General features: G+C 33.3%; 1 protein-coding gene and 1 long non-coding RNA gene across 6 annotated transcripts in view; one reads left to right on the plus strand and one right to left on the minus strand.

Moving 5' to 3' along the window:
• The window catches only part of MCPH1 (microcephalin 1), a 129506-nt gene that overhangs the window by 103723 nt on the left and 9735 nt on the right, over positions 1-16048 (minus strand). For all 4 annotated transcript variants that reach the window (XM_084516283.1, XM_084516284.1, XM_084516285.1 and 1 more), the window contains exons 6-9: positions 15895-16035; positions 13973-14065; positions 11553-12560; positions 5571-5683 (exon numbers count right to left, since the gene is read on the minus strand). In XM_084516283.1, coding sequence (XP_084372409.1) covers positions 5571-5683; positions 11553-12560; positions 13973-14065; positions 15895-16035 — 1355 coding nt within the window. The remainder of the gene's footprint in view (positions 1-5570; positions 5684-11552; positions 12561-13972; positions 14066-15894; positions 16036-16048) is intronic.
• The window catches only part of LOC311435372, a 105585-nt gene continuing 101679 nt past the window's right edge, over positions 12143-16048 (plus strand). Inside the window, exons 1-2 of one of the 2 annotated variants that reach the window (XR_014692086.1) lie at positions 12143-12265; positions 12389-12466. This is a non-coding gene — a long non-coding RNA (uncharacterized lncRNA). Of the gene's footprint in view, positions 12266-12360; positions 12467-16048 lie in introns of both variants that reach the window. The other variant, XR_014692087.1, reaches the window with a different exon arrangement.

A 16048-nucleotide genomic window follows, 5' to 3' on the forward strand; every position in this document is an offset into this window, starting at 1 on the left:
AGCATGAAACCTGTCATAAATAGAATGATTTCTAAGGTCACAAGGCCTTAATGAGCAGGCCACCAGGTTCATCTGCAGATTTTCCTGGCAGGAAAAAAGTACTCACTCTAAGGTGCAGCAGCAGATGCCTGCAGTACAGCTTCTGTTTTGGAAGCCCTTGTCTAGATGTAGGAGATCTGTGGGGGATCAAATCACTAGATGGACTAAGTTCAGAACCAGAAATGCATTGCAAAGGTTGGGTGAAAGTACTCATGAGATTAAACATACAAACAAGACATATAAAATATGCTCAAATCATGGGATACAAGAGTACACTTTACTGAACTATCCCCTGAAAATAAAAGCTTAAGCACTTCGTCAGTAAGTGCTAAGTCACCGTGGCAGTATTTTGAAAGTTTTGTTTTCCAGTTTTTACGAAGAATATTTTTTTTTTCAGCAATTTTAGCCATCTCATATTAACCTTGCTGATACCTGTTTTATGTTTACCTATAGATTGCTCTTATAGCATTCAGTAATTTAAAATCCATTAGGCCAATATGAAGTTCTTTTATTTATTTCTTTTCACTACTTAACATTATTTCTAAAGAAAGAAGTATCTTATCAAACGAGTATCTGCATATTCCACTTGTATGAAAAAATAACATTTCTTACTGATATGATATTTTGCTCTCAAATGCTAATAGTACTACAAAATCTGAGTGTTTGAAACAAACTAATGATCACAGCTACATTTTGGATACAGCAGCAGCATAAGCTGATTTACCAGTAAAAATAAACTTTCTTGTTGTATTTTAAGTGGCCTATTTCAGTCACTCCAATGAAGCTAATTTTCTACAGTGACTTAATAACATTAAATCCTTCAAAGTTGTCTCAGTGTTGCCTGCTCAAAACCTTGTTTCCCACCTTCTTTGTCTTTATGTTGAGTCAGCTAGACAACCACAGGTAAACAATAATCAACTATTCACTTGTAATCAGCCAGAGTTGGTCAGGCACGTTCAGGATTACTTCACGAAACGTTCTGGGATCAAATCACACCAACACACATTTGTTTGGTCAATATCAAAGTTTCCTGATGGTGTCATGCAAGCACACATTACGGGCAGCTATATTCACTCTTCTCATCTCTACAGCCCAAAGCAATCAATTTGAATAACTTTCAATGGGCAACTGTCCACTGTCCCCATTACATCAAGTGTTTTCCTCATATCAGAAATGTGTAGATCTAGTTTCTTCACTGATAACTGTAAATGAGCTTCTATGCTTCCACCTTGTACGATTCACACTGGTTAAATATTCACTTCAATTACAAGGTGAAGAAACATTTCTATAATCAGTGTTTAAAATATGTACCTATTTGAAGCAGCTTAAATCAAAGTTGTAAGGAAAACATAAAGAGATACAATCTGGTTAAGTCAGTCAAATGTATATTTTGAACATAGACATAAAGCTGCTTTCTTGAGTTTCTGGCCAGATGCTTCACATTTTACAGTTGCAGATTTTTCAGGATGTCAAATTTGTTTTGCCATGAATAAAATATTTCCAAAAAGAAGGATTTTGGTAACAGGATCTAAAGATGGCCCGTTTCACACAATTTCTCTACAGGATGAGCCTAAATTCTTGTAAAAATTTTCCTTCTCTCAAAAATCTCCTAAGTTCAGTGTTAACAACTTTACCTTCACCCAAATCCAAGAACTACAGAAATGAAAGCCAAGATGTATCTGTTTAAAAACAAAACTTAAGGGAATTCAGTTAAGTCCATACTATCGTCTCTGACAAAATATGGTTTTAATTATCCCTCAAGATACTTTTTTTTTTTTTTTTTTTTTTTCCCCCCCACTTGGTTAAAGAGCTTGTTCTACTCATTCAAAAGATGGGATTTTAAGGCTTTTTTGGAGTGTAAATTTACTGCAATTGCATTTCTGGTGATGTGACACTTTTAGGTCCTTTCAAAGATAACTATAACTATCTCATATCCCTCTAAAAAAAAATGAAACAACTTTTTATTTGAAAAAAGAGTGGTTAATTTGATATGCATAACAAATTGCTTTCTCCCATATGTTTAAATTGCAAAGTGTTTACATTTGTGACATATGTGACAAATGTTGTGACAAATGTAAACATCTTGTGACATAAGCAGTGAAATGAATACTTAACCCTCATACCAACAGATTAACACTGGTGTAACAAACGTTGGAATATTTTTGGCTTTACAAGTATTTCACTTTTTCCTCTATATGCAATGCACCAAAGAGCCACATATTTAATTACATGGAATTATTGAAAAGTGCACCACAATATGCGAACGTTTTATTCTATCACTGCAATCCAGAATCATTAATTTAGATTTCTAGACCAGGGAAGCCACCTGCTGACATTCATAGGCATTAATCCACAGTGTCTATCCACAACAACTCAGCATGAGAGATCTGGAACTGTCCTCAGGTATGGGCTGCTGTATCTCAAAACTAGGACGTTTTACAGGAACTACTTATAGCTTGATATATATATATATATATATATATATATATATATATATATATATTTTTTTTTAAACCGGAAAAGCTTGTTCCTGATGCCATTAAAGATTCCTGAAAGTCTTACCTATCTTCCCCCAACATGCCTGCAGTTGCCATTATAAACTGCTTTGTCTTCATGCTTTTGTTAGTTTATAATACACCTTTAAATAACTATGATTAGAAGTCTTCCATGTTAAGAGTACAATAAACACGTCTATATAAATAGTATAGATACAAAAGGAAATATGAGAATTGCAATCTAAAACTGTGACATAAAAGTACTTAAAGTCATTATAAATTTTGACTTCAGCTAAAATACAAAAGAAAAAACCTGTTTTCCTCTCAAGGAAAACAAATGCATAACACGATAGCATAGCAGACAAATATACAGAACCTACAGCTTTTGATTTATAATAGATTAAAGAAACTACAAATGACAAAGTGAAATAAACATGAAACTAAACAATGCAACATTTATGCCTTGCCTATTTCCAAAAGATTTTTATTTTTTTTTAATTTACTATCACACAGGAAACTCCAAATGCCTACTGAAATGTATTCACTGTAAGGAATGAATTACAATTGTAGTGCTAACTGTAGCATAGCACTGCAAAGTCTCAGGATGGACACTGTCTACAAGTTACACTCACCCAGAGAGCTCTTAAAGAGCTTGCAAAGATCGCAAACTCTGTTTCTAGAAAAAAAAAAACACTGCAATTTACATCGCTTTGCAAATTAACAGACTTACAGCTTAGTAACAAATTTAACAGACTACTCTTCACAATGGGTTCCCAGGACACCAGCAGCATGACCCCAAGCCTTATATTGGAACAACTTAGTAAGAATGCATATACTCTGGAATTAATATATTGTAAAATATTAAGTGTTTTTTGTTTGCTTGTTTAAGACAGAAAAGGTCCAGAGATACACACTTAATTCAATTCAACTATCATTACTATCATTCAATTAAAATAGCTATGAAATTACTTTTTTTTTTTTTTTTTTTTTTGTACTTGTATTTTAGGATAAACTTATTATTATAAACATCAGAAAATCCTTCATAATACTATGATTCAATAAAATCCCATTAAATCATTCAATAAATCCCATTAAATATACATATATCCATATTTGTGCTATTCCTCTTATACTTTTTGCTTCAGGTGAAGGAAACAAACTAATATTTTCTAACTTAATATTAAATATTTTCTAACAATATTAAATATTTTTCTAAATTAAAAAAGTGTTTGTATTTATTAAAAAAATCATGTTCTTTTTTTTTTTTTTTTTTTTTTAAGCTTCACGAAAGCATTGCAATTGGTACCAGAAAAGCTTTGCAACTTATTCTTTACAAAAATTTAGATACTTAGTCTAATTTAATCCAAAACAATACACTATTTACATTTCCTAGGGATCTCCAACACTGCCTTTATGAAGTTTGCACATGTGTATATACGTGTATATATCTTAAATAAATATATTCACAAACATACTAACAGACAATTGCTGGAGGAAGAGAAAATAGGATTTTTTTTTAATTTTTTTTTTTTTACATTGCAACAGCCAATTGGCTAGTTAAACATCATAAAAATTACAAAATCACATTCATAACATGACACAGAGCACATGCTGCTATGTTACACACATTTGAATCTCATTTTATTATGTAAGGCCAAAGTTTGGTTCCTGCTCCAAAAAATAGGAATGATACTGCCTTTTGGTTTTCTTTGTTGTGTAAAGGTTATGTTGGGATCATTTGTTAAGAGCAATAAAATCAAAACTAACACTACTATATCAGATGTAATTATTCATTAGAAGGAATGAGTACCAACATATCTGACAAATCTCCAAGCACTGTTTCTGCATATCACCTTAGAAAGAGCCATCGACTGTGGATGTATAAATTTATACTTCACAGCATTAGTAAGATTTCTGTTACAGGAAATGAAACTCTTCTGGACAGGTGCTTTAGCTTAAAAAGTAAGCAGTCTTAAAATATTTCTACTAGGACATAGACCTAGAGTGAATTTGATATATATATTCTATATAATACTTACAATTATTAGTTATACAAATAATATGTTTGTATATATTTAGGAAAAGAAGGTGAAGAGATAATTAAGAAAAGTAACAAGCAATAACATGCAGGCAGGAAGTCAAATTGTAATTTTAACCCAGAGCAGATCACTGAGCCATGGAGAATAATACTCTATTTTCAAGCTGTTTAAAAGGTTGAACAGTCTGGTAATTGTATCTGCTTGAAATTTTTACAGAAAGAAAGGCATTAAAAATCTTTGATCAAATTCTTTGAGACTCCACCAACAGCTACCATTGAAACATCTAATTTGTTTCATATCATTACATCAGACATCTTTCAGTGTTATAGGACCTCCCATTCTTGGATCAATTCAGTGCTTGTTTTAATTGTATGACTTGCTGCTATACTACTGATGAAAAGAGATTCTATTTATTTTCCTGTTGATGAGATCTATATGTAATTAGAACAAAACTTTTGCAAGGGAAAATGACCTAAAAAATATCCGGTGCTGACCCAGTCATCTCACTTAATTTGTTCCCATGCAAACTGAGCTCAAATCGTAAATTTAGCTTTACCCTGAATCTAGAAGCAACTATTGCATAAATCTTTATTCTGCATATATATCCATGGGGGGATGATCCACTATACATATATAAATATATACATATACATCCACATACACACATATAAAAACATAAAATCTATTCCATTCAGTAATTTATCCAAAAACAACAGACATCTTTTCAGGTTAGATCAGAGATGTTTGGACTAAAAAAGCTGGCTGACCAAGCTATACAATGTCATCTTGGCATGACTGCCACAAGTTTTAAGAAAGCTGAGTTTGAGGGTTATATGCATCGTATCTGAAAACCACTCACATAACAATTCAAGGAAAGTAAGACTCAGAAAAGTTAAAATGGATAGTGAATAGAGCATGCAACTTCTATTTGCCTGTACAAAGGCACTCGGATTGTTCAAGAATGAGCTTAACAAACAATATGAGTAGTTAAACTGACCTTTTGGAGTCTTCGAGTTTTTCTCACCCCCCCATTGTGCTTATTCTTTTGTTCATTAAAAACTTTGCAAGAGCCATCAGTAACATCACACTCTGAAACTTCATTTTCATCACCTAGAAACCAAGAGTAGTACAAATTTAGAAACTCAAAATGAAACCGTCACCCCTTATTTTATCCTAGTACATAGGTAGAGCTAAGTACCATTAAAACAGCTAGGTCAGTAGTTTGCACCAGTTATTTTTCCATTTTGTTTCAGTTGTGGAAGAACGACACTAAAACATTTGACTTCATCTTTCAGTTTCTCATCTTGTGAATAAACTAATTGTAAAACTCCAGATTTCCAATATTTTGAATACTATATATTAACCTCAAATGGATAATCAGCTACATAGTTTTTTACTTCAAAATTTGCAATTTGTGTATGAATACACAAAGAAATATTTCAGAGTTTGAAGCACCGGTTGCTACATTTTTCAATTCCTATTGAAATATGAGTGCTTTCAGGACACACTGTGTTTATGTGAAATAACCTGAAGGTCTGAAACATGTTTTCAAACAGTTTGTAAGTGAATCTAGCAAGCTGTTAGCAGGTAAGGATTGCTTGCACATGTAGTAGGCATATCAGTTATTGAGAAAAAGGCACCATTCATAAGAAGGTGCTGTACTGTGCATACCAAAAAGCAGTATTTTTTCATCACTTATTTTGTGAATTAACATATTTAATTCTTCAACACTGTCAGGATTACTTTTATAAATAATAAATAATAAACTTCTGGATTCATTTGAGAAATTAACTTGCTGGCATAAGATGAAAAAACTTTTTTCCATCTTTTGATCAATGGAGTTTTAACTACTGAAGATTTAAGAAGATCTTTTTCCCAAATTTAATTCAATCGAGTCTATTTTAGGCTGTTCATTAATTTTTTCATTTCAAAGAAATGATTAGACCAGTTAAAGAAAGTTTAATAAATAGTGATTGAAGTGGCCTAAATTCAGCTCATCCCAAATAAACTTCTGACAACTTTTGGGAAATAATGAAAGGTACTATCCATATTTACAAGTCTAACAGCATGTACAACTCGCGATCGCATTTTCCCTCTGTCAGCTACTTAAATTCTTAATTCTTGATGTAACAGAATACAAAAAAATGACTACACAGCAAATTATAAACATTTTCTGATACTGCTGATTTACTTTAAAATGCTAGCCTTTAAACTAAGTCAAAATTTCATCACTTTTTCACATGAAAGTTGCAAGTTTCATGGCAGTTTACACAGCACCACTGTAACATTTGTGTAATAGAAGAAAATGTGGCTTTCAGGTACAATTATTACATTAAACCCAGTATTTACAAAGTCACATTTAGCAAAGGGAGAATGAACCACTTAACTAATTTAGTTTTGTTTGGCATTGCACTAAGGCAACACATAGAATCACAGAATATCCTGAGTTGGAAGGGACCCATAAAGATCATCAAGTCCAACTCCTGGCACCACACAGGTCTGCCCAAAAGTTTAGACCATGTGACTAAGTGCACAGTCCAATCGCTTCCTAAACTCCAACGGACTTGGTGCAGTGACTACTTCCCTGGGGAGCCTGTTCCAGTGTGTGACAACCCTCTCAGTGAAAAGGAAGTGTGCATTGTTTTTTTTTTTTTTTTTTTTTTTTTTTTGGGGGGGGGGGGGGAAGGGGGGAAGGGAACAGTGTGAAATGATGAAATACTCCTGACTCTCTTGACCCAAATGCTCGATCACTTCAACTCTTACCCCACTTGGGATTAAAGCCCAAAGACCTGGATGCTTGGATCTCTTCCCCGTTAGGGTCCACTCTCACTGGTTCTCTGAGTTTACAGGACAGCAGGAACAGGTCTTCTGGTCATCAGCTCAGGGACCTTACATAAGTAAGGACTAATCTTTGCAATCCAATTCCTACTTCCTCTCTCCTGACTACCAGGACTTCCCCAGATTTTTCCATCCTCTAGGTCTAAATCTTCACTGTCTATTGCCCGTTTTTCTGCTGGTTCCTTTTATCTAAAAAAGCAGATGCTCAGTCGTAAGTTTTCATCTTCAGTAGCTTTTCCTAGGGTATTTCTGATGAAGCTGAGAGAAGTTTTTGAAGCAATTCCATCCACTGTTATCTCTAAATTTAGTCCAAATACTCGTCAAACTCATGACGCTGTGATTAGGTCCCCCAAATCCCCATCTAAAATCATTGTTCAGTGAGTGGTATCAAAATCAACCTTGAGAGCCCTCTGAAGCATTATAACATATTAGACTGACTCTGAATTGCAATTTAAGCTTCTCATCATTCATGATTATTTATCACCAGTGAGAAGTTTTGAACCAGAATATTATCCTTAAAATTTCCATTTTCTTTGAGTTAAAAATCAAAGTAATGATTAGCTACCAGTTTTCATTCAGTCAAATCATGCCTTTTTAACATAAATTTTATCTATGGCATTCTACTTTGAGAATATCTTCAAGTGTCACTGCAACCAAGCTACATCACATCTATTCTGTACTTATCCAGACTTAGTCACCCTATTTTTTTCAGGATGGGCAAATGTCAAGTTTTGGTTATTGAGAATGCAATTTCTTTAAGTTTTCTAAAAGCTTATATGCCCACCATGTTCTTAGAGAGAATTGTTCTGAAACAATTTATCTATTTTGTTACATGCTCTAGGACAAATGTCATCAGACTTTGTAAATTTGACATTAACATAATCCTCTATTTTGAAATATTTGCCCTTTTAGTATAAATAATTAGTTACAAGTTAGTTCCTACTAGTAAAAAGTTTGTCATTTTCCAAAACCGAAAAAAAGATGATAGGCAGATATCTAAGCAAGTTTTCAAATGTGTGCTTTTAAAGACATAGACGGTATTTTAGCTGTATTAAGCACCCAACTTGGCATTCTGGACCTAGAACTTCATGTAAAAACTCATTCATCTAAATTAAATTTGTTAATTTTGGCACCAAATAATGGACTGATATTCCTGATTCCCCATCTTTATCTTGAGCTACATCCATTACACTATAATTGATGTTAGTTTATGCCTTTTGGCCAACTAAGATTGCTTTCCACATTAACCATCAATATCTAAAATTCACTCAGCTAAGCCTTAAGTTTTTTTTGTTTTGTTTTGTTTTTTGTTTTTGTTGAGACTGGAAAAAATTCTAAGTCCCAGTTCATCCTCTGATTGTGGGATGACCAAAAAAAAAAAAAAAAAAGCATAATCTTGCACTCCTTGCCCACTATTATTAATTGTGGTAGCTTTGAGCTCCTGTTAAGTCATCAAATCTAAGTATTACTCTTCTAAACCGTATAGTTCAAATGCCAGCATCAGCCCTACTAAAAGTAAGTGGATGGAATGGATTACAAAGTAAACCGATTTACAATATGAATGACAAGGAAGATCTTAGACTCTCCTAGCAACGTAGATCGTTAATTTTCCCAAAAGATAGCATTATTGTGTGCCCATAAACTGATATTTATGACAGAGTAAAGCTAGCATTTTGCTTATCTTGTAACTCTGAGACATCTAGGTACTGACATGCAAACCCCTGAACTTGCTGATTACAGAACACTGAATTTTGTCATTTATGGCTGCTGTAAATTAGAACTATATATATTTTTTTTTATTTAATCTCTAGAAACAAACTTGAGAAAGAAAAAGTGATTTGGAATAGGGGTCTTTTAATATATAACTCTTTTTTAATATAACTCTTAATTAATTTCACACCTTTTATCTGTGACAGTTCTCTACATGATTTATAACTTGGAGTAAGATGAAAATAAGCAGTTATGCCAGTGCTGTTCAGCAGAACAAATGGACAGACAGCCTTGAATGTACTGTACAAATGAGCTTGAAGTTTGCTACAACATAAGCATTACCATTTGCCAGGTTAGCCTCTGTATTATACTTTTACTTGAAAATAAAGAGTTCCAAGTAGTCAATACAGAGAATACTTATCAAATCTTACTTCTTGTCATTAAAAACACTGTGGAAGAGTGCCACTAACTTACAAATGCAGTGTAAAACTAGGGAAGAACAATGTTAGATATTTAAATATATTTAGATAACCTCTAAACTATATATTAAAAATAATTATTTAGCTTTTAAAAATAGTACATCATTTCCCAGTTTTCAAATTATGTAGAACATACAGAGAACAGGGCAATTTACTATTTATTTACTAATTAACATGGACAACAAATAACTTACTTGAGCAAAAAAAAAATCAGAAAACGTTAAACCTGTATTTAATAAAAATGCATGATTCCATATTACAATGTCACAGTAAGTAAGTTTAAAACATTATTTTAATTTTTTTTTTTCACAGAACTTGAATTAATAGGGAAAACACGACTCATTTTTCATTACTGTTCCCTTCCATTTTCAAGTGAGCTCATCTGAGCTGTCAGACTTGAGGTTCTACTTGACTACACAACAGATGCACAAAGCTTAAAAAAACATATACTTAGAAAAATGGTCATCACTGATAAATCACAGATCATTAAAATCACTACAATCATTAAAATTACAAAGTCTAAGTGAAGCTTACAGAAGTTCCTAACTAACCAAGAAGGGTAAAAAATATAAACATCTGGTAACTGTTGTTTGATGAATACTGTTTAGCCTCTCCTCCTGGGAGCTTAAACAAGTTGTCCAGAAATAAAAGTATAAGGTATTAGAACATTGATGACAATTTGATCACTAAAATTTGTCGTTTACAATTAACTCTCAAATTAACTAACATACCAAATTTTAAAAGTAGTAAACATTTTCTCCTCCTCCCCTTCCATCCCCCCCAAACTTTTTCTGATTGTTTAATGAAAAAGCAAACTGTTCTTTGACATCAAGAAATGCAACAATCAAGGATCATCTATACAAGTACATTGCTACATGGCATAAAACATGCACAGTGGGTTCATACATTTATGGTTGTACACTTATACTTGCATGACATACACCCACATAATTTTTTTTTTTTAACGTGTTAAAACATAGATGTATTTTGTAAACGAAAATAGTAGGTCACAGTTAACTTGATTCTCACAGGTACGTACACAGTCACCTTTCAACATTTCCACTGGATGATTTCATAAGTCTGAAACCAAGACTTTGTTCAGTGCTTTAAATAACAAATTTTATATAATTTATTAATGTAGTTTCAGAATTTTCCCGAGTTTCTGAAATTCAATATTCTATTGTATATTTACACTGAAATAACTTATGCTAAACTAACTTGAGAATGCTCAGGTATAAAAATTATTCTTAAATTATTAAAAACTAAGATGAGTTCCATATAAACAAGCCTTAATTGAAAGAGATGCTTACTTTGCACCTCTTTTTGTTCCCTATGTGAAGTTGGACTCAACAACCTTGATGGGTCCCTTGCAACTCAGGAGAGTCTGTGCCTCTGTGCCCTCAAATGTCTCCTATCTTCATTACAGCAAAAGTTAGAAATTGCTAAATGAAATAATTTTTTTCCATTATAGAATTTGGTGTTTTACCTGCAATTTGAAATAGCAATTTTAACTTGTGAAATAAGAATAATTTTGGCTATGCTATGACTAGTAGTTACTTATAAAAAGTTTACATGAGTACCATAACATTGTGAACATGAAGGCCTCATTTTCTTTAGGTCTTCAACAGCAGCATAGTTCACAGAATACCAAGCATTAAGAAAAAAAGACAGCCCACGTACTTTTGTTGCATTTTGAGCACAGTTTCCTTATCTCTTGGTGGCTTCTTTATGTTTGTAACATATGGGAATACATATGTGTGTTCCTCTGGCTCCTATGCACTCATTTATTTATTAAGTGAAAAGTCAGTACTGCAGCATTTTTTTTTTATTTTGGTGTAATTCTGAACACCAGAATTACAGTGTTTTTTCCCTTGAGAATGCAACTTAGTTGCATAAGAATTTCTACTGAAGTATGGTATCTTTTCATTTTCCAGCTCTATGTACAGACTTACCAGTAGCACGAGTACAGTAATTCATATCAGTTCTGTAGGATTTTTCATGAGCATGGTGAGGCTGTTTATTCACAAGATCTGAATCTAGAGCTTCTGCCATCTCAGCTTTTTCACCATCAGACATGCAATTTAATGGCACACTTTCTGTATGTTCAGCTGGTTTGAATGTTTTCTTTACCGAAACATCGTTTGCTTGAATAGACTTTCTTCTGCTTTTCTCAGCAGTATGTGGCTTACAGGAACTCATATCAATTGAGCCCATGATTCTTAAAGACTCTTTGCAAGAAACACCAGAAGGATTCTGTGATTCTTGTGGGACTTCTACCTGTACTTCATTTTTATTCAAATCATATGAGGAAAAGAAGTCATCATAAGAAGCATCTTCAGTGCACTGATCGTTGCTGTAAGTATTAACTCCTTTCAAGAACTCATTTCTAGACCCTGATGCACGCAGTTCAGAAGACAGTTTCAAGCTAAACAGTGTTTGTATTTTCTTCCCCTTCTTGTGTTCTGGAAGACAATCACTTCTGTCAACAGGGAAACTTCTATCACGTGAACATGTATTTAAGTCTCTGCTGCTCACAGGTGAATTAGAGAGACTGTGAATCAAAGCAGGAACAGTATTTAACTTGGCTGTTTTTCGGGAAGGAGTAAAATAACCCAAGTCCTTGATTTGGAGAGGAGAATATTTGTTTGCAACTGAAGTAGTCATGGTATTTTCATCCTTCTGATTTTTCTCTGGAAACTTTTCTAGATGTTTTTCTAAATTGTCTTGGAAAGTATGCTGCAAGATCTTTTTTTTACTTAGGCTTCTGTTCGGTTGTTTTGGGATTAAGCTCTTCTGGTCATAGCTACATGAGGGAGAATTCACTGATGCACTCCTGGAAACATGAATATGAGTCTGAGTATCACAGGTGGGTTCTGCTATTTCTTTTTTCTGTCTCTTTGGTTTATCAGTTCCCCAGAGATCATCCACACTTGAGTTTAAGCAGACTTCTATTTGTTCTTCTGCAAAATATGAAAAGCAGCAATATAAACATTTAACAAAACAGAAACAGTACAAAATTTCTCAATAGAATACATATGAAATTCCTGTAAGAAGTCAACAAGGATTTAGCCACTTATCTGAATTTTTTTTTAACTGATTCACCACCTAATATTAACAGAAAATCAATTTAGAAACAAAGCACATTCTATGCTGACGAGAAGCTATGCTAGTTTTAACTACCATGTCTTCTTAAGTGGTAACAAGCGTCCCCAAATCCTGTTCTGCTTTCTTGAAACAAAGCAGAGAAGCTTTTTTCTCTACGCTAATACGTGAAGAAAAGCAGAATGATTTTACATTGATTATTTAGTTTTCAACTACCTTTGTCATTCTTACTACCACAGCATTACCCACCACCTTGCAGTTTTCCCAGAGTTAAGATGAAATGAAATACATCATGGTATCATAATGTATACATCAATAATGATAGATTTTCTGTATGATGTCAGTATACTTTTTTTTTTTTTTTTTTTTTTTGAAAGTGTGAGATACAGTTTACTGTCTGAGTAGAATGGAGTAGGCAGTGCACTCAAGTGGTCCTCATTATGAATTCTTCTCATAAGCTGAAGCTTTCTTCTCGTTACTTTTCTACTGAAATCCAACTTAGCTTTCTGCTCACGTGACTGACAGGAGACATGAGTCTAATGTACATTACTCATGGCATACATTATTCATTAATGCTGTGATATTAATACTGACATAGCGCAACAGCCTGCACAAAAAAACTCTTCCTTATGTCCTCCTGTGATGCCAAAACACAGGAACTAAAGCCTAGCATTCTGAGCATAAGAACCTTAATTAACCACTTGAATTCAACTACAACCATGAAACATTTTAAAAGCTGATTTATGTTTACTCTTTTTATTTCTGCTGTTGTCTTCACTTCCTGAATAATCAAGCTGGAGAATGCATTAGGTTTTCTCTTGAATTCAAGCTTTTCCATTAAAAATTTGGAGGACACTTCAGTTCTGAGTTCTCTCTCATTCACTTCTCTTTTTTATTTCCACATCACACTGTTTAATTTGTACTCTGTGTTATATACAAGATCATGGTATCAGTAAACTGATAGCATGCCAGAACAAGATGATGTTAAGGGGGAACAGTGCAAAGGAGAGGAAATGACAACAGCAGCACAGCAGTAGGGCAGAGAATTTACCCAATGTGACTTCTCACGCTCCAGTTCCTTCTATTCTTACTTCTATATATTTCACCAATAAACAAAACTAAAATAATTAAACTTTAAATATAAATGGTAGGGGAAACATACAAAGTTGCTTTTCCAGTGTACAAATCTATCACCATGCAAAATAAGATATACAGCCCATGTACTAAATGTTTAAATTTAGTAATATTTAAGTAAGGTTGTGATAGTTACCTTGTAACGATGCATCTTCTGCATTTGTTAAACAGGTAGACAGCGGGCAGTCTCCTGGTGAACTACGAGGAGGTGTTTCAGACATTTGTGAAGCTAGGAGTTTGTAAATAATAAATTAGTTAGCCCTATGTGCAAACATACATATTTCCAGAGCATCTATTCATATTTCAAAACAGCTCAATTTTAAGAGATAAGCGGTTGCTTTGACAACTAATTATAACCATGTAATTAATTCTAAAGAATCCTTAACGATCCTTAGACTCGAATTTACATACTAACAAAAAAGCTATTAGATTTTACAAACTGAATCAAATTTCTTCTAGAAACTCAGTACTCAGAAACCAAAGAATGATGGCAAACCTTTCATGAAATATTACGGACATATCTAAGCCAGCTGAGATGTTTTAACTAAAGAATCAAATTTTGCAATTAGTAGCAACGCCTTGTTATAGCAGAAATGCTTTTCAAAACCTTTGGAAGCTTTACCTTCAAACTTCAAGAGAAAACAGATACAAGATATACTAAAATAAATTAGATTTAATTTTTTAATTGATGTGTCACTGGTTCTATACTTTCCTTCCACAATTATGTTTAGAGGGATAAAATGACAGTTCAGTTGACATAGACTTCTTAAAATGTCAGTCACTACAGACTTTCCCCCACAAAAGATGTTCCACATTTCAACAGTTTTTATACTAATTAACAAAAATCTAATGAGTTAGGCCTCATTAGTACTTGCACACTAAGGTAAGCTCTAACAATAACTTGAAAACTCAAGTCTAGATTTATTTCACTAGGATCTGTATTTTGAAGTCAACTCTTTTTATTCAGTTAGGCTTTTTTTAATATCATTCTTCAGAACCTTATTAATTTTGAACTCCTTTTTAAACTGTTGCCCTGAAGTAGTAATGTTACAATCTTTGTCAATTATAGTATTAATATTAGAATTTAACAGGAAATAAGATTTAGAATCTTGTAAAGTTCAACCAATGTATAATATCAATTCACAAACTTAGAAAGTCTTTTTTAATTATTAGAATTCCCAAGAAGTGTTGTGTTCCCCAGCAAACTACAGACTGGTGAACCTTACCTCTGTGAGGTGAGGAACTAGATGATCTTTAAGGTCCCTGACAACCCAATTCATTGTATGATTAAGAAATTCCTTTTTGCAAAAATTGTCTTCCATTACTACTTATATCCTGTCCAATATGGAAACTAAAAAACCAGAAAGCATTCTTACCAACTCAAAACATGGGAAGAAGGGAGTACATCCAGTCTCCCTTCAGATATTGTTGTCAGAGACAATCTACACAAGAGATGAGCTTTGAGAGCTCACAGATTCTAAGTTCAGTTCAAATCCAAATGACATAGAAGAAAATTTATACTCAGCTTTCGGGTCCAGTCATTACGCTTAAAAGGAACTCTGGTCAAATCATAACAAAGCAACGGGTGCCAAATATAGGCATAGCCACAAACATAGGCAAAGTCACAGTCCTGACACCAGACTGCAGGAAGAAATGAGCACCACCCTTTCTGTGTGCATCCCTTTCTGTGATTAGCATCCCTTAATGTTACCCAGGTCAGTGGAATTCAAAGCTCAAAATGTCAAGTCTTCATTTCAAGTGAGTTGTGGACTGATGTTTTGAGAAATGCTATCCACATGATGACTAATGCTGTCTGATTCCAATGGTCAGATCACATCCCCATGAAGTATTTTGAATCACAAGTTATGTTTAATTTAAATATTTATATATTTCTAATCAAACATTTTCATTTTGAGTCTAGGTAAAGAAATGTTTCAAGAAAAGTAAGGTATGAAAATAATTCCAAGGGACAGAGCAAGAAAAGAGTGGAAGAAATGTAGCAATAAAGATGGCAGCTTTTTGTACGTGTTCATGAATAAATAAAATTTAACTTCTTACCAGTAGGAGAAAGATTTTCTCTTTTTTCCTTCATCTCCTTTATTCTTCTTTCCATTCCACTGCTTTGATTTCTTATTTTATTAACAGGGCTATACACAAGTGAACCATCATCTTCAAATAATAAAACTGGTGTATCAGTTTCTACACAAAGAAA

The sequence above is a fragment of the Aythya ferina genome (genome assembly GCF_964211825.1).
Source record: "Aythya ferina genome assembly, chromosome: 3".
NCBI classification, from domain to species: domain Eukaryota; kingdom Metazoa; phylum Chordata; class Aves; order Anseriformes; family Anatidae; genus Aythya; species Aythya ferina.